The sequence below is a fragment of the Terrapene carolina genome, unplaced genomic scaffold, assembly GCF_002925995.2.
Source record: "Terrapene carolina triunguis isolate 2854851 unplaced genomic scaffold, T_m_triunguis-2.0 Scaffold42, whole genome shotgun sequence".
NCBI classification, from domain to species: Eukaryota; Metazoa; Chordata; order Testudines; family Emydidae; genus Terrapene; species Terrapene triunguis.
The window spans coordinates 5,146,295-5,164,930 of record NW_020664393.1 but is presented as its reverse complement, the minus strand read 5'-3'; the positions used below and the strand labels follow the sequence as shown (position 1 = coordinate 5,164,930).

Here is an 18,636-nt window from a genome sequence, read left to right as displayed (position 1 = left end):
ACTGTTTGATTCATTTAAGATTTTTACTATATTTGACTCTGCTTTCTTACACATGTAGTGCAGATTGTGCTTACTGGTGTTATCTCTGTTTTTGTAAACTGGCAGCAATATATAGGAGAAAAAATATTTCATTTAATCAGGGAAAAAATCTAGGTATCTCAAGAATTCCACAGTAGTTACTTAAAATGAATGAATTAAACTTTTAATATTTGGGAAAATATTTCTACGTTTCAATTTCTGAACATATTGTTAAGGTTTTATAACTCTAAGATTAATTTCACTCTGTTAAAATCTACTCGTTTGTTAAAATAATCACAAATATATATTTACTTAGCCTTCTTGTGGTCCCTGGTATATAGTATTGATACCTTTCATTCATATATACATATATATACACACACACACAGTGTATCCATGTGTATACGTACATAATGTGTACAATAATTCTTAGTGCATGTCCTGATAAGACTAATAGCTGAAGTGGGCAGCAGGAGGAGGTTATCAGAAAAGTTTGGTGCTATGATCTTTTAGACCAGAGCAGATGTTGAGTTAGTTGCCCAGTACATGCTTAGTCTGTTTAAGAGGAATGTTGCGAAAGAACACTTAACTCCTCTTGCAGTAGTTGCCACCTCTGTAATCTTTACTAGCTAAATTAACATTTTGGAAAGAAGACACCTGGCTTTTCTGGTTCAGAAGTATGACACTCATTACATTAACCGAAAATAGTTTATTTGAAATTCTACTTGCTTACCTTTAAGTCTTTTTAAAACATAAAGGTAAGTAAGGCATAAAATACAGAGTAGAGAAACATTCACTTTCTAGCAGTAGTGATAGAATTCTCAGATATTTTGGTTTCATTGGTTTAGATTGTTTGAGGAGTTGTATGAAGATCATGGAGACACACTTTCTCTGCAATATGGAGGTTCTCAACTTGTTCATCGAGTAAAAACCTACAGGAAGATAGCACCATGGACCCAGCATTCCAAAGATATTATGCAGACGCTCTCAAGATATTACAGTAATGCTTTTTCAGGTAAATGGAATTCTTCATGAGTGTTTTCTTTTAAGCCATTATTTAGATAGCAATATATATATAAATACCTTGCTTTCTCTGCATTAGTAATCATTGCTTGTCAGCAATTGGTTTCTGCAAATTTAGGGAAATATTTAAAAAGGAGCACTTTAAAACAGCTGGTTACTTTGATCACTGAAATTCTGTGATAATAGAATATCTTTTATTGGACCAATTTCTCTTGGTAAGAGAGACAAGCATGAGCCACACAGAGCTTTTCTTTTCCGGTCTTGGAACAGTATTCCAAGCGTCACAGCTAAATGGAAGATGGAACAGATTGTTTAGTATAAGTAGATAGCACATATTCTAAGGGACCCCATTAACCTCTGGATTTTACATTGGGAAACTTTAGGGTAAAGAATTAGGTGAATTGGTTATATTGGGCTCATTATTGATGCTAATCTGACATGTCCTCTGATTTATTTTTTTTCACTGTAAAACCTGCTGAGTTCTCCAGCCACAGCCTTGTGTTTTCCATCTGAGAATCTTACATTTTGTTTTTCAGATATTAATGAATTATGCCAACCATGACCAAACCTATGCGTTAGGGTATGATGTCAGTATTATCCCTGTTTATGAATGGGGAAGCAGAGACATAGAAAGATTTAGCCTAAAACTACACTGCAAGTCAGTTTCAGAACCGCAATTAGAAACTGCCTGCTCACTGCTAGGCTCATGCCTAACCCATTAGATCACACTGTCATTTAACGTTGTCCGTTTGTCCATTTGTAAAAATGGGTGATAATGATAATAATTGGCAGTTACATAGCACTTTTTCATCTGTAGTCCTCAGAGCCCTTGGGGTAAGCATTACTAACCACATTGTACAGATGAGATAGATAAGGCACAGATTGGTTAAGTGATTTGCCTGGAGACACACTGGTCTAGTAGATGTCTGGACCTGCAAGCAGGTGACCTGGATTGTAGACTTGATTCTAACACTTCCTTGCTCTGTACCTTAACTTCTCGGTGCCTCAGTTTCATTTTCCATAATGGAAGTAGTGATGATTGCCTTCTGAATGGGAGTACTGAGGCTTAAACAATGTTTCCAAAGTATTAAGGCAGGTCAGTGGCAAAGGCGAGAATAAAACTCAAAAATGGCTCAATTGAATTTGCTGTAACTTAAAAAAATAGTAAATAAAAATTCACCTTTAGGCAGAGACCAAGCATAAACAAATTCCTTGTATGTTGAATTTTTTTGAGACAGTTATGAGCATGAGAAAAAGTGGAGGGTTGTAATGGAAGTTGGAACTCAGCTCTTTTACTGCAGCAGATGCTTCTACTTCTGCTTAATATATTGTAATAAAGTTACATCCTTCTCATACTTTTTAAAACAATGAATATGAGCAAATATTTAAGCATGCCCTTGACAAGCTCTCTGACAGGCATTCTGACTATTTGAATTCCACCATTTTTTTCCTTTTAACTGTTGGCAGAAAAGTTGGAAGAGCATGTTCTTCTTCTAGTGCTTGCTCATGTTGATTCCATTCTAGGTGTGCACGCGTCCACATGCGTGGTCGTCGGAGACTTTTGCCTTAGTGGAATCCGTAAGGCCAGCTGTGGTGCGGGGCCCCCCCCCCCCCCCGAGTGCGGTGCTCATGCGTCCGTATATCAGATGCCACCAGCCCTACGCCCTCTCAGTTCCTTCTTACCACCAATGGTGGTTAGTCAAGTGCCTTTCCTTGCATAGCAAGAGCTAGCGGTTTCGTCTCTTCTGACTTTGAGCCTTAGGGCCTTGTAAACAGTTGTTTATAGTAATTAGTTGTTAAGTGTAGTTAGGTGTTAGAAGTTAGAATCCCAGTGAGGAGTTCGCCCCGGGCAGGGCATGCCCTGGTGTCCGGGGTTTAAGCCCTGTACGGACTGCAACAGGCCTATGCCCATAAGTGATCCCCACAGCAACTGCCTCAAGTGCTTGGGGGAATCACATGTGAAGGACAAGTGTCGTATTTGTAAAAATTTTTGACCCAGGACTTAGAGCAGGATATTCAGTTGTGGGATCTCCTCATGGAGGCTGCCCTTCATCCGGCTTCCGAGCCATCCCACCAAGACTTGCCTAGTACCTCGGTGTGCACCCAAGTACTGGGTTCTTCCCAGCACTGTTCCCTGTCACCGGTCCCCAGAAAGAAAATGAAGAGCCACAGCTCCCCGGCACCGGGCAAGAAAGGCCCTGGGGCACTGGGCAAAGGACCCAGTTCGTGCCACCCTGCCACTTTAGAGCCACACTGACGTGCCGCCCCCATCGGGGCCCTTAGCCCCTTAAAGGATCCACCACCAGCTCCCGGGAGCAGTAGGGGACCCAAATGTCTGATGGCATCAACACCTTCCCAAGATCCCCGGCACTGATAGAACAGAGGCCTCCGCCCGCGCTGCTGGCACCATGCATGCCGCAGGAAGCGGCAAAGGCTCCCTATGAGGGCAAGCCAGCCGCTAAGACACCTCAGGGGGCAGTGGAGCACCGCCGATCCCCGAGACAAGCAGCGCTCTCCATCTCCATGCCGCAGATCTCCAGTGTCCCAGCCCAGCTCCTCTGGGGCTCACCCTCAGTCACCGGCATCGCGATCACGGTCCCAGCAATCTCCATGCAGATCGCCTTGGGGGAGGCGCTGGTCTCCGTTCCACTGGCATCATTCACCCTCCAACTGGTTGTCCGCTCGGTGCAGATCTGTCGCCTGCCCCCGGGGGAGTGCTCCCCATCACAATTCTGGTCCCCTCGATACTGGCACCGATCTTCCCACTCTAAACCGGTATCCAGCAGCGACGGTCAGCAGGCAGACACAGGCATCGACAGCCCGCCACAGTCAACGGAAGGGGATTTCTCCGGCACAGAAGGGTAGTTCAGCCCCTCGTCATGACCCCATTGGTGTGAATGGGAACCTGAGGCCGCGTTGTTGTCTACGGCGCCGCCTTGGCAGCATAGCCAGTGGCCTTATTGGAGTGTGTGGGGCATTCCGCTGATGATGATGCCTCCTTTGCACTGCTCATCTGCTGCCACCTCGGAGCAACAGCTGGTGGCACTGGTGGCACCGGGCTCTGTGCATGAGACCTGCTCGGAGGTTGGGGTAGAGGAGACAGTGCCCGCTCCAAACCCTAATCCCCCACGGGCGATGAAACCCTGGAGCCTCCCCCAGTGGTACAGTCGTCGTCCTCATCCCTGGACAAAGTGGCTTAAACCCTCGGGCCAGCCCACCAGACAATTTTAAGGAACACTAGGCCCTGCTTCAATGGGTGGCTGAGAACTTTGGCCTAGAGGTGGAGGAGATGGCTGAGCAGGCAGACACCTTGTTCAATGTCCTCTCAGCCTCTACCCTGGCATGTGTTGCACTAATTTACAGGGTCCTGAAAATTACCAAGGCAAACCCCGTCATCCATCCCTCCCACCTCCAAAAGGGCAGAAAAGAAGTACTTCATCCCGGTCAAAGGGTTCGAGTACCTTTATACACACCCACTTCCAGGCTTACTGGTTGGCTCTGCGGCCAACAGAAAGGTCAAGCGGGGCACACTAGTTCAACCCCAAAAAATAAAGAGGCCAAAAGACTGTACAAAATTTATTCAACAGACAGCCTGCAATTCCAGGTGGCAAACCATCAGGCCCTCTTCGGACTCCCGCCATAAGTTCAAGGAGTCCCTCTCTCAGGGTATGGCCCAGGAATTCAGCACCCTGGTGGAGGAGGGCACTGCGGCGGGTAGGTGCTCTCTCCAGATGGTATAGGATGCATCAGACTTAGCGGCTAGGATGGTCGCATTGGGGGTGGTCATGAAGTGTAGCTCCTGGCTTCAGACCGCCGGCCTGTCCTCAGAGATGCAGACCTCTATCCAGGATCTCCCATGCCATGGGAACGGTCTCTTTTCAGAGCAGACTGATGCGAGGCTGCATGGGTTAAAGGACACTCGGGCCATCCTTGATTGCTGGGCATGCATATACCGCAATCTGCACGGAAACAATTCCGGCCTCCCCTGCCGCCATGGCCTTGGCAGCCTCATCAAGGGTCTGCAAGGAGAAGAAGTAGAGACTCGAGCTTTAGTCGTCACCACCCTTCCTCGTCCCCCTCACCTGCAGCCCGGCCTGGGGGCCAGAAATACTCATTTTGAACGTGTATTCGGGAGCAATGCCCAGTCAATTCCCCTTGTTCTTTCCTCGAGCATTTTCATCCCTATTGTTCAGCTGGACATAGTATCTCAGGGCTATACACTGCAATTTTTGGCTGCCCCTCCTCACTCCCTCTCTTCCCCATCCCTCTTCAGGGACCCTTCTCACAAGCAATTCCTCATCCAAGAGGTCGAGAACCTCCTGCACCTGGGGGTGGTGGAGGAGGTCCCTAGGGACGTGAAGGGAATAAGTTTCTATTCCTGCTACTTCCTAATTCCGAAAGCAAAAGGGGGGGCCTCAGACCCATTCTGGACCTGTGTCGCCTCAACAAGTCTCTCAGAAAGTTGAAGTTTCACATGGTCTCCCTGGTTTCCATCATCCCTTCCCTGGATCCGGGAGACTGGTATGCCACCCTTGATTTGAAGAACATGTATTTCCATATTCCAAGGTCACAGATGTTTCCTCTGTTTCATAGTGGGTGGATGCCATTTTCAATTCACAACACTGCCCTTTGGTCTCTCATCGGCCCCAAGGGTGTTCACAAAATGTATGGGGCCAGTGGCTACTTACCTGAGACATCGACGGGTCCAGGTCTTCCCGTATCTCAATGACTGGCTCGTCAAGGGCAGGCCTGGGAGCAAGTGCAGAGGAGCCTCGATTTGGTGCGTTCCACATGCCACGAGCTGGGCCTGTTAATAAATGAGAAAAAAATCCACCTTAACGACAGTCCAGCGAATAGAGTTCGTTGGGCGGTTCTCGACTCCACGCGAGCCAGAGACTTCCTTCTGGAAGCGTGTTTTCAGGCCATATCGGACCTGATCTCCCATGTAAAGAACCACCTGCTCACCATGGCTCACATCTGCCTGCAGCTGTTGGGCCACATGGCCACGTGTACATACATGGTCAGCCATGTTTGGCTCCATCTCCGGCCTCTGTAAGCATGGCTGGCGACAGTCTACATCCCCAACAGGCACAACCTACACTGGGTAGTGAGCATGCCAGACCACAAGAGGGCATCCCTGGATTGGTAGTTGGACCCTGGGTCGGTGTTGGAGGGAGTCCCCTTCGTGACCCCGTCCCCGTTGCTGACCCTGGTCTCCAATACTTTGGACCTGGGCTGGGGAGCCCACCTGTGTGAGCTGAGCACCCAAGGCCACTGGTTGCAGAACAATCTGGCCCTCCACGTCAACATCAGGGAGCTCAGAGCAGTTCACCTGACCTGCCAGGCTTTCTTCCTCCATCTGAAGGGCAAGGTAGTGCAGGTCCTGACTGACAATACTGCAATGTATTTTATCAACAGGCAGGGGGGTGCAAGGTCTTCGGCCTTTTGTCAAGAAGCACTCTGCCTTTGGGAGTTTTGTGTGTGGCATGCCATTCATCTGATAGCTGTGCACCTGCCTGGAACCAGGAATGTCTTGGCAGGTCACCTCAGCAGGACTTTCTCATCTCTCCACAAGTGGTCGCTCCATCCAGAGGCGATCAGCATAATCTTACAGAACTGGGGGACTCCCCAGGTGGACTTGTTCGCGTCCAGGCAGAGCAGAAAATGCCATGTGTTGTGTTTGATCTGGGGAGTAGACAGGGGCTCCCTGGCAGACGCCTTTCTCATTTCGTGGTCAGGAGCGCTGATCTATGCCTTCCCGCCAGTACCATTGATTTACAGGGTCCTTGTGAAGATCAACCAAGACAGGGCGAGAATTATCCGAATAGCTCCCACGTGGCCTCCCCAGCACTGGTTCAGCACGTTACTGGGCCTTTCGGTAGCTGCCCAGCTGCCCCTCTGGCCTGATCTGCTGTCCCAGAACCACAGCAGCCTTTTTACACCTGAACCTGGCAGCGTTGCAGTTGACGGTTTGGCTACTACATGGCTAAGCACAGATGAATGGGCATGCTCGGCCTGTTTTCAGCAGACCTTGCTGGTTAGCAGGAAGCCCTCCACCAGAGCAACTTCTCTGGCCAAATGGAAAGGGTTCACATGCTGGGCCTCATAACGGCATATTTGGGCTGATCAGGCCCCACTGCAGGAGATCCTGGATTATCTGCTGCACCTCAAACTCCAAGGTTTGTCCCTTTCATTGATCAAGGTCCACCTGGCTGCTATCTCGGCTTTCCATCCTCCATTCCAAGGCAGGTTGATCTTCACTCACGACATGACGGCACAATTTTTGAAAGGTCAGGAGCGTCTCTACCCACATGTCTGGGATTCCCTGTCTCCTCCCCCCCCCCCCCCCCCCCCCCCCCCCCCCCCCCCCTCTGGGGCTCCCCCCCCCCCCCCCCCCCCCCCCCCCGGGACCTGAATCTTGTGCTGTCGAGGCTCATGGGGCCTCCTTTGTGCCTCTGGCTTCCTGCTCTCTTCTGGATGTTTTCGTTCCTGGTCGCGATAACGTCGGCCCACGGTGTACGAGATTAGGGCGCTTACTTCGGAGCTGCCCTATATGGTCTTCTATAAGGATAAGGTCCAGCTGCAACCGCACCCAGCATTTCTGCCTCAGGTAGTTTCCTAGTTTCATACTGGCCAGGACATATACTTACCCGCCTTCTTTCCAAAGCCTCATGCGTCAGATGAGGAGCGCAGGCTACACTCCTGGATGTCAGGAGGGCGCTGGGCTTCTACATAGTGTGACAGGGTCAGGCCAGATGGCTATAGGAGAGTGATCCTATTGGGATCCAGGAAGTGGGCGGGTGGAGCCCGCCCACTGCTAAAGGACCTTCCCCCAGCCTAAGGGGAGGATTCACTGGGCCTGGAAACCAAATGATTCCGGGGGACAGCTAATGAAATAACAGGAACAGGAGTGCAGTCAAAGGGTCAAACGAAGGGAACCTGTCTGGGACACCGAGCAGAGACCCCCCGATAGCGCCCACTGCTCCTCAAAGGCGACAAGGGAGCCAGTGGATGCTGCCTAGAGGAACTCTGTCCAGATGCGTGAACGGACGGAGGATCGGAAATAGGCCCCACAGTCACAGGAGACCCCATCGGCCAACCTCCTCTCCCTGGTTTTATAGATGGCCATTTTAGCCAGGGCCAGGAGGAGGTTGACTAGGTCCTGTGACTTCGTGGGGCCACGGATAGGGAGTGCATAAATAAGAAGGTGAGGGGAAAAGTGCAACCAAAAACGTAACAGGATGTCTAAGAGGAGCCGGAATAGGGGCTGTAACCTGGCGCACTCCAGGTAAACATGCACCAGGGTCTCCCTCACGCTGCAGAAGGGGCAGGTGTCCGGGACGGGGGTAAACCACACCCGATACACACTGTGCTCATGGCCCCGTGAAGGAGCTGCCAACTGATATCCCCAGCGGGCCTCGGGACCAGGGTAGAATATAGGCTGGCCCACCGGGGTGCCTCACCCTCGAAAGGTGGCAGGAGGTCCCGCCACTTTGTGTCGGGGCGGGACGCGAGGGTGAGGAAGTGAAGGGTGTGGAGCACGAGCGTGTATAGGTGTTTTCTTTGTGCGGTCTGGAAACGAACCGGCTGCAAGTCATGCAGCTGGCTCATAGTGAAGGGGCGGGGGGCTGGTTGGGTCCACAGGGCAGGGGCCGGATGAAAAGGTCCGGAGTGCCTGGGGTGGAGGGTGGGCGGGGTGTGCCCTCTCGCAGGACCTGGTCAAGGTAGGCCCAAGCATCGGGCGACAAAGCGGCCTTCAGCTCCTGAAGTATGCGCTGGGGAGTATGAGGCCTGGAGAGCCCCATGCGCTGAGCGAGCGTCAGGGGGTCCAGCCAGTCTCCCCGGTCATAGTCCAGGAGGTCTCCGACTTTACTGACTTCTGCCAGGACCAACCTCTGGCGCACCGAGGGGGTTGTGTAGCAGGGGCTCCGCGGGGAGCTCTGCCCCCTCCGTGGCCGCCACGGACCTGATTGCTGAGAACAGTTTCCAGGTCTGGAGAAGGTCCTGGTAGAAGACTGGTTTTTTCTATCACACCAGAGAGTGATAGAAGGTAGATACATCAGCCCCAGATTAAGCTGGTCTCTTTTCCCTGAGTAAGATAATGGGCTGTTCCAGAACAATCAGGAAGTTGCTGGAATTAATTATGGCAGGGAGGCTAATTAGAGCACCTGGAGCCAATTAAGAAACTACTAGAATCAATTAGGACAGGCAGGCTAATCAGGGCACCTGGTTTAAAAAGTACCTCACTTCAGTTAGTGAGGTGCGTGCGAGGAGCTGGGAGCAAGAGGCGCACAAGGAGCTGAGAGTGAGAAGGCATACTGCTGGAGGACTTTTTGGAGGACATACTACTCTCACACTTGCTTCTTATAAAACTGTCTGTACTGGGCTATCTTGATTATCACTTCAAAAGTTTTTTTTCTCTTACTTAATTGGCCTCTCAGAGTTGGTAAGACAACTCCCACCTGTTCATGCTCTCTGTATGTGTGTATATATATCTCCTCAATGTTTCACTCTATATGCATCCGAAGAAGTGGGTTGTAGCCCACGAAAGCTTATGCTCTAATAAATTTGTTAGTCTCTAAGGTGCCACAAGTACTCCTGTTCTTTTTGCGGATACAGACTAACACGGCTGCTACTCTGAAACCTGCTGGAGGACTGAGAAGTACAAGCGTCATCAGGAGGAAGGTCCTGCGGTGAGGATAAAGAAGGTGTTGGGAGGAGGCCATGGGGAAGTAGCCCAGGGAGTTGTAGCTGTCATGCAGCTGTTACAGGAAACACTGTAAACAGCTGCAATCCATAGGGCCCTGGGCTGGAACCCGGAGTAGAGGGCAGGCCCGGGTTCCCCCCATCCCTCCAACTCCCTATTTGATACAAGAGGAGTTGACCTGGGATTGTGGGTCCCACCAGAGGGGAAGGTCCCTGGCCTGTCCCCCGACCCACTAGGTGGGTCAGCAGAGACTGCGGAGATTGTTCTTCTTTTCCCCATGCTGGCCAGTGATGAGGTTAGCTGAGTGAACAGCAGGTTTGAGCCACTAGCAAAAGTGGCCAAACTGAGGGCTGCCGTGAATCTCTGAGGCAAGCAAATCTGCCAATAAGTGCAGGACCCACTAAGGCAGAGGAGGAACTTTGTCACAATAGATAGAACAAAGCCATTCTATAAGTCAAAACAGTTGTTAGTTGCAGTGGCCAATAGAATGAAAGGTCGCCCAGTGTCTGCTCAGAGGATTTTATCCTGGATTACGACCTGCATCCGCTACTGCTGTAAGTTGGTGAAGGTGCCTCTGCCGGTTATCGTGACGGCACACTCGACTAGGGCACAAGTGTCATCAGTGGCCTTCCTAGCACAGGTACCAATCCAAGAGATCTGTCAGGCTGCTACCTGGCTGTCTCTCCACACATTCACGTCTCATTATGCGCTTATCTAGCAAGCTCGAGACGATGCTGGCTTTGGCAGAGCAGTGCTGCAAGCTGCAAGACCATAAACTCCGAGCCCACCACCATTGATACTGCTTGTGAGTCACCTACAATGGAATCGACATTAGCAAGCACTCGAAGAAGAAAAAACAGTTGCCTACCTTTCATAACTGTTGTTCTTCGAGATGTATTGCTTGTGTCCATTCCATTACCCACCCTCCTACCCCTCTGTTGGAGTTGCTGGCAAGAAGGAACTGAGAGGGCATAGGGCCGGCGGTTCTTGATATACTGAAGCATGAGCGCTGCACCCAAGGGGGTGCCACGGCTGTCCCTATGGATAGCCCTAAGGCAAACGTCTCCGATGACCGTGCACGTGGGCATGCGCACACCTAGAATGGAATGGACATGAGCAACACATCTCAAAGAACAACAGTTACAAAAGGTAGGTAACTCTTTTTTCTAGGTATTATTTCTATTTTTTTATGCTTTTTATACAGAAAGTTATGTGGCACTATAGACTTAAATGTTAGTGTTACAACATGTATGATTATATGTTTCGGGAATCTAAAGTAATCCATTTATTCACATATGGGGCTGGACACAGTAAACTATCTTCTAATGTTATATGAAAGCAAACTAATTGCTATGCCCTTTTAGTCCTGTGGTGTTACAGTCCCAGTTCTGCTGAATCTCTCATGATTTAGTAATTTGTCATAAAAGTTCAGTTGGAAACACAGATTGAGAGCACTAGATTTTTTTAGACTAATTCAATCAAATGGCCCCTTCAGCTCCTGGTTTTTTCCTAACAGAGCTTAAAAAATGTGCTAGAACACATGTACAGTGTATAGTATCTTTTGAAAATCTGTGCAGGATCTTCCAACCTCCTGTACATAATTTCAGCAACCAGTGATAACGTTAAAAGGGGAAAAAACTGTTTGAACTTTCATTGGTGCTCCACTTTATACTGATTTGTACCAAAAGCAATAGATTTTTTTTTTTAATGCACGATTTCCCATACCAGATCAGGAAGTTGGTCCATAAAGCCCGGTATCCTGTTTCTCTTATTGCCAGTATTTCAAAGGAAGACAAAACCTTGCATGTATATGATGATCCAAAATTGGCATAAAATTATCCAGCCTTAAAATATTGGGGGATCACTTCTTCCCAGTTCATTAAAATTTCTGGTGTTTGGCCCTTGCTGTTTGAGTCCAGCTACACTGGTCTGAAGAGTGATCTGTAGAAGATCTTTCAGATTATATTTTAAATCTGGTTTCAAACTGAATTTAGGGATAAAATGACAGCAAGAAATCCATTGATAACCGTTCTTCACCTTTTGTTAAATTTAACACACAACTGCATGCTTATGTTTAAAAGGTACAGAAAGAAAGCTAGAACCTTGATACATTACAACCTTTTAACACTGGCATTTTTCTGTTACTAAAGAAAACTATATAGTCCCTTTAGAATACAGTTGCTGTTGGCAACTTAGAGATTTGTCATAGGCAAATATTACTTAGTGAATTATAAGTACCAAAACAGCTTTTCAATAGAACATAATAAATTGTATTTTATCATCTTTCATTTAAATAGTAAGATGCTGCGTTAGTTAAATAAATTACACTGAAACAAGACAACAGTTAGTTTCAAAATGCTTGCAATTCCTGATATATAAAACAGTGATTAATGTGTAAAAAAAAAGTTAATCTCTATATAGAGGGTTTTTAAAAAAAAATGCATTAAAGATGTGTAAGCCATTGCTCTTACAAAGTCATGTTTTGTTTTAGAGCCCTCATCCTTCTGTGTAATAAGGGTTTGGGGGTTTTATTTAGCACTTTTATTCATACTACCAGCTGTACAACAAGAATGAACGAGTCCTGTATAACATGTGCTACTGTATTTGGGGTTTAACTCTGCCCTTCTTTACTTACAGCAAAAAAAATTTATCATCCATCATCCAAGTTTATTTCAAAACTTTTTATTGGTTCTAGCATGGTCTCATCATTCTCCTCATTCTCTGACCATCTGTGGGTTAAGTCATAGCAGACTAATCATTTTGCAGAGGGAATGCAGCCTGCAAGCCCAGAGGGGCTTCCTGTATACATCAAGAATCCGTCTTTATAAGTTGAATCTGTTAAGGAAATAGGGGACAGGGTGAGGAGCAAGGAAGCAGGTGAAGGGAGCATGTTGAGAATCAGGGCTCTGTGAAGGGACGTGGGCATAGGGGATCCTGGCGGAATGTCAGAGGGTGAACAAGGGGGTAGGAAGGAGTTGTGTGTGGGGAGAATAGGGGAAAAAAAGTGGGGCTGGTGGGTGAAGGAGGATGTTGGTAAATTGGTGAGGGTTCAGATGAGGACCACAAGAATGATTAAAGGATTGGAAAACACGCCTTATAGTTAGGCGTGGCTGAATTTGATTTTTATTTTTTAAAATTTTGATGGATAATATCTAAGTAGTGCACAGTTGTGAGAAATCATGGATGGGGGTCAGACAATAATTCTTTAACGACAGAAGACATTGAAATTCAAATTCAAAAAGTTAGATTTATAACCATTACAACATAAATTGTCAACATCACATGCCACAATACACAAAGTAAATGTTCTTAAATCAAGCTCTGTGTTCCCAAGCAGCATTTTCCTTTTCCTATCCGTAAATTTCAATTATTGATGGAAATACTTTTTCCATTGGTTTGTGTGTATACAGTGAAATCAATTTACTGACACTTACTGATAAAAGTTTAATCCCTCCAAACCTATTTATAGTGGGAGACTCAAGGAGCTCAGTCTGTTGATTTTAATAAAGAGAAGGCTAAGGGATGTCTTGGTCACAGTCTAGAAATACCTACATGGGGAACAGAAATTTGATAATGAGCTGTTCAGTCTAGCAGACAAAGATCTAACACAATCCAATGGCTGGAGGCTGAAGCTGGACAAATTCAGACTGGAAAGGTAATTAGTCATTGGAACAACTTACTTAAGGTTGTGGTGGATTCTTCATCACTGGCAATCTTTAAATTAAGATTGGATGTTTTTCCTAAAAGGTATACTCTAGTTCAATAGGCATTAATTCAGGGATGTCCTGTGGCCCTTTTTATACAGGGGGTAAGGCTAGTTAAATAAGTGGTCCCTTCTGGCTTTATAATTGATGAATGTATGAAAACAGAGGAGAGAGGAGCTGTACCTGTGGCTCATCAGAGTAGAGTTCTCCCCTCTGCTTTTTCCATTCCTGACCCCTTACAGGGCACACCCTGCTTTTTTGTTATAGTCTTCACACAAGCCTCCAGTCTCCACTCACCTCCTCCTGAGCACCACCAATAGCCCCTTAAAGTCCCGTGCCTCTCCACAACCCTACGTCCACCAAATTTCCACACACCTCTCTGTTCAACACACACACTCCTTTTCACAGCCACTTGCAAGCCTCTTGACTCTCTATGAAGATGTTCCATGTTGCAGGGAAGGGAGCAAGCCTATTGAGGATATAGGAAGCCAGATGAGTAGCTGAGTTTTTACTGAGGAGTTGACTGATGCCGTGTGGGTTTCCTGAAGCCCAGGCTGAGGCATCAGTACTTGATGGATTTTTTCCACCACTGCTGTGTGCACCCTGGTGCACCGAGGCATCAGTCATGGGGTAACTTTGCTCCATTGCGGAGATACTTGGTTCCCCTGGTGCTGCTTTCTGTGTGTTGAAGAGCTCAGGCAGTGGTTCTGAGAGAGCAAAGTGTATCTGCTGAAGCACTGGCTCTTAAACTGTTCCACACCAGTAATGCCTCAGTATGCTGGGGATTGGAGGCAGTAGTACAGGGAGTCCTTCAAGTGCCAATGCCTCTGAGCTCTACCCTCCATGCACAGCTGTGGTCCTCCTGTCCAAAGCCCCCAGCACACAAGCCTTTTACTCTTCCCAAAGGCCCCCTATACATGCCTGCTAATGCCTCCCTGTTTCTCCCTACATAACCACTCGCCATCCCAGAGTTTGATCTTACCTCCATACTGTACCCCTGTACTCTCCGCAACCTAGCCTGCTTTCCTGCCTCAGCAACCGGTTAGTGAATGAGAGAGTTACAGGTACTTGGAAAATTTTAATGAACAAAATTTTTCATTTTCATGTTTTGTCTAAAATGGTGTTTACGGAGATGCCAACCCTCCCTAATTTTCCAAAGTAGTCCTGATTCATAAATGTAATTATGAAATTACTAAATCAGGCTTAAATCCACAAATTTTGCAATTATATTTTAAAATGGGAGGATTATGTCTGTTGTGTGTCACTCACCACTCAAATCCAACGAACACAGTGCCATGGCTACAAGGGCATTTTTCACCACCACCAGTGCCCTGTGCGGGTTGCCCATAGCCCAGCCATATGCATGCCATGTATAGTGTATACCATTTTGGCAGTCACGCTAGGGGAGGCTTACAGGTTCGCTCCTTGGTTGCGTTGCTGAGATTCCCTGGGAGGGGGGAGCCTGTCCCAGGCCAGTGCACCTGCACAGGGCCCAAACACATGGCCGTTGCTTGCACCACTGCCACAGGGAGCAGAGTGCTGGGCCAAGAGCACCAACGGAGTACAGTGAGTGGGGTGCACTCGCCCCCTGTGCCTTTTCCCTCAGCACAGCCAATGGTACCTGACACTGTCCCAGCCAGATGGGTCTGGGACAGGCTAAGCAGCTGCCTGCAACACCAGTAAGTATCTCCATCAACCCCAGTGCCACCTGCACCTGATATTAGTCCCTCATCTCCCTGAGACCAGCTGACACTAGGCACCTACCCTTTATCCCCTCATTTCCACTCCCCCCACCTCACCAAGCAGCCCCCTTCACCTCCATTTCCTCTCCTCCCCACCCCAACAAGTCCGTTCCATGCTCTACGAAACTCACCAAATGCGTCTTTCAGACCAACCAGACACTCCATTCCACTCAAGCACCTGGCTACCTGACACCTATCTCTCCCAGGGGGACCTGGTGACCCAACACTCCACCTCTCACCTCGGGGGGCAGGATGACATCACAGTATACCATGAGAGAAATTTCTGGGGGCAGCCCTACCTCTGTGGCACTTGCACAGACTGTGAAGTGAAGGTCATTCTGATACGGGGCAAGCTGTGGGTCTTTTGAGTGGGTTGAGGTGCTGGATTCACCACTCAAGCCAAAGCCTATGGGTTGCTTTCTAGTGCATTAATACACTCTATACTAAGACAGAAGAATCATAAGAAATGTGAAGAAAATAAGTCAAAATATCTAAAAAGGCAGCACTTTACTAACTTTTGCAGCAGAATAGTTTTAAACATATTAATACTTAAAAATGTCAACTATCTTCTGGAAAGTTTAAATTCAAGCCCTGAAGTGTAAAACAGTAGGATTTTAGTCTTGCTTTAAGTGTAGATTTCATAACCATGGTGTTGTTACTACTGCCTCCATCATATTTTTGTGAGCATAAACAGAACATCCCGGTATACCTCTTCTTTTACAGATGCTGACAGGCAAGACTCAATTAACCTATTTTTGGGAGTATTCCAGCCTGCAGAAGGAAAACCTCATCTTTGGGAACTTCCTACAGACTTTTACTTGCATCACAAGAACACTATGAGTCTTTCACAGACAAGGCGAAGGTATTTTGTAGTTCCCTATTATCACGCACTTTCATAACACATGTTGAAAATTTAAAAACTTTTACATTGATTTTGAACAGCTGTCTCAAAAATACATTTTGCTTTGCAAAATAAGCAGGTAAATTACTCTGCCTTGCAAAGGTGGGTTATTTGAAACAATACATCATTGCCATATTTTAAACATTTGTAAAAGCATTAATTATCACAATCTTCTTTTATGAAATGTCTGACATTTTGTTTCAATGAAATGCATCCATCTGATGGAAAAGGACAAATTAAAAAGCTGTAATTTCATATGAATGAAGCTTGCAGTGTGAAATATCTGCTATTTTGTTGAAGTTCAGTTACCAGCATTTCATTAATCTGTAGGCTAAAGTATTTCTGTTCGATTTCAGCCAGTCATATTTATTGATGTAGCAATGTATTTGAAATACTGTGATGAGCATTCAGTTTTTACTGGGACACAACCAGTTTTCAGGAGTGCATGCTCAGAAAATGTAGACCAAGAAATGTACCACCTCCAGACCCCATTCCAATCTAGTCCAATTTGAAGATTGTATCAGTCCAGTTTTATCTGTCACCCCATTTGTGCATTGTAGTTTATAAGCAGTAATAAAGCTTAAGTACTTGATATGAGAGATGATTTTTGAGGACAATAACTTCAGCATATTGAATGACTCTGTTTCGAATTGTAATGACTGACCTCCTCTCTACATTATACAAATTTTACAAGAACAGGTGGTATTGGAAACTTTCTACAGAGACCCTTTCAAAGCTGCTACTGGTGCTTCACCTGATTTTGTTAGCTGTTCCAAGGTTATTTTGATCCTGCCTACTTGTCCATCCTTGTGTGGGCTTGGTCACTTCAGTTGTTGGATTTGAAATTCTGCTTTAGATTTTTTTCTGGAGAAGATTCAGGTCCCTTAAAAAAATCCATATAGCTACTTATTTCATCTTAACGCTACACATCAGGTCATCCTGCGTCCAAAAGAACTGTTTCTAAATTACCATTTTCTATTGTATTTCATCTGTTTTCATAAGCAGCATGACATAAGAACATAATAATGGCCATACTCGGTCAGACCAATTGTGCATCTAGCCCAGTATCCTGTCTTTTGACAGTGGCCGGTGCCAGATGCTTCAGAGGAAGTGAACAGAACAGAGCAATTATTGAGTGATCCATCTCCTCTCATCCAGCTTCTGGTAGTCAGAGGTTTAGGGACACCTAGAGCATGAAGTTGCATCCCTGACCATCTTGGCTAATAGCCGTTGATGGACCTATCCTCCATGAACTTGTTTAATTCTTTTTTTAAACCCAGTTATACTTTGGGCCTTCACAACATTCCCTGGCATTGTCTCTTGAGGGGTTTTTTTTATGCTTGTTTTAGCCTTTTATTTTAAGGTGAATTTTGTAATGTGGTATTACACCACTGGGGGTTTGGCTTTGACGGCTACAGTTTCAAGCTTAACAGAGTGAAAGTCACCTCTGCTACTTGCTTCAGATTTAGAGTCTCTAGGAACACATAAAGACCAAGGGTAGTGACCACACATCCATTCACAAGTACAAGTTTTACAAGTTTTATTAAAGTTACAATTAGTTATGAATATCCAAGCATATAGAAATTCTATACAGACCTATGCAAAAGTTACAAATATAGTTATTCTCTCATCCTTAACAATAGTGTTAGGGTCTGATGGGTTACTCATGGGTTGATTATCAGTAGAGGGATGGTTCCTGCTGGAGTTTCCCATAGGGAGAGCTCAATTTTCCTAATCTAGGCACTCTCTTTTATAATGTGATTCTGACTATACCTCATTAGCATTTCTGTACATAGTGCACCCTGCGGTTAGGGCATGTGTTAGATTACCGGGTATCTTGTAAGCAAAAAATTACTCTTACTGTTAATTTTTCACAATATCACCCATTGGTACATCTTTTCCTGTAATCTTAAGGCATCGGGTTATTCTTCGGTCACTTACTTATGTCAGCATTTCTTATCTCCAAGGCCTAAAATAGCTAATCTAAAAACTTGCAGGCCTTAGCCTACAGGTTCTTGCGTTTCAGCTTGTCTTACTTATATCTAACACATGGTTCCTCTAATATTGATCAGTCTTATACCTCTCTACTCCTATGAATTAACTCTATTTAACATATAATGATTATATATGACGTAACATGTTAGTCAATCACATCATCACACAATAAATGCACACTAAACTAAAATAATTGGCTACATCATTCATATCAGCCATGCAGCCAACCTCCAGTTAGTCTGGGCACATAAAATATGTGTAACATCTTTCTTCACTTTATTGTCCACTTATCCTGAACATTTCTGTGTGGCAAAGTGAATTCAACTAATGTGTTGCAAAGGTGATTTCTCAAATGAATGTCCCAGTGTCCCTTTAATCCATTATCTTGTTTATTTCAAAAGCTGTCTTATCTTTTGTGTTCTTGCATGTTTTGTTTTTCTTTGAATTAGAAAGTTAAAATTGCTACTTACTATTTTTCTCCTATCTGTTAACTGTTCTCTGTGTGTGTGTGTGTGTGTGTGTGTGTGTGTGTGTGTGTGTGTGTGT

At 46.1% G+C, this 18,636-nt stretch overlaps 1 protein-coding gene across 1 annotated transcript in view; it reads left to right on the top strand.

Annotated features, from left to right (window-relative positions):
- The window catches only part of FIG4 (FIG4 phosphoinositide 5-phosphatase), a 150,585-nt gene that overhangs the window by 65,872 nt on the left and 66,077 nt on the right, over positions 1 to 18,636 (top strand). Inside the window, exons 15-16 of the mRNA XM_024194288.3 lie at positions 867 to 1,033; positions 15,918 to 16,056. Of these exons, the coding sequence (XP_024050056.1) occupies positions 867 to 1,033; positions 15,918 to 16,056 (306 nt within the window). The remainder of the gene's footprint in view (positions 1 to 866; positions 1,034 to 15,917; positions 16,057 to 18,636) is intronic.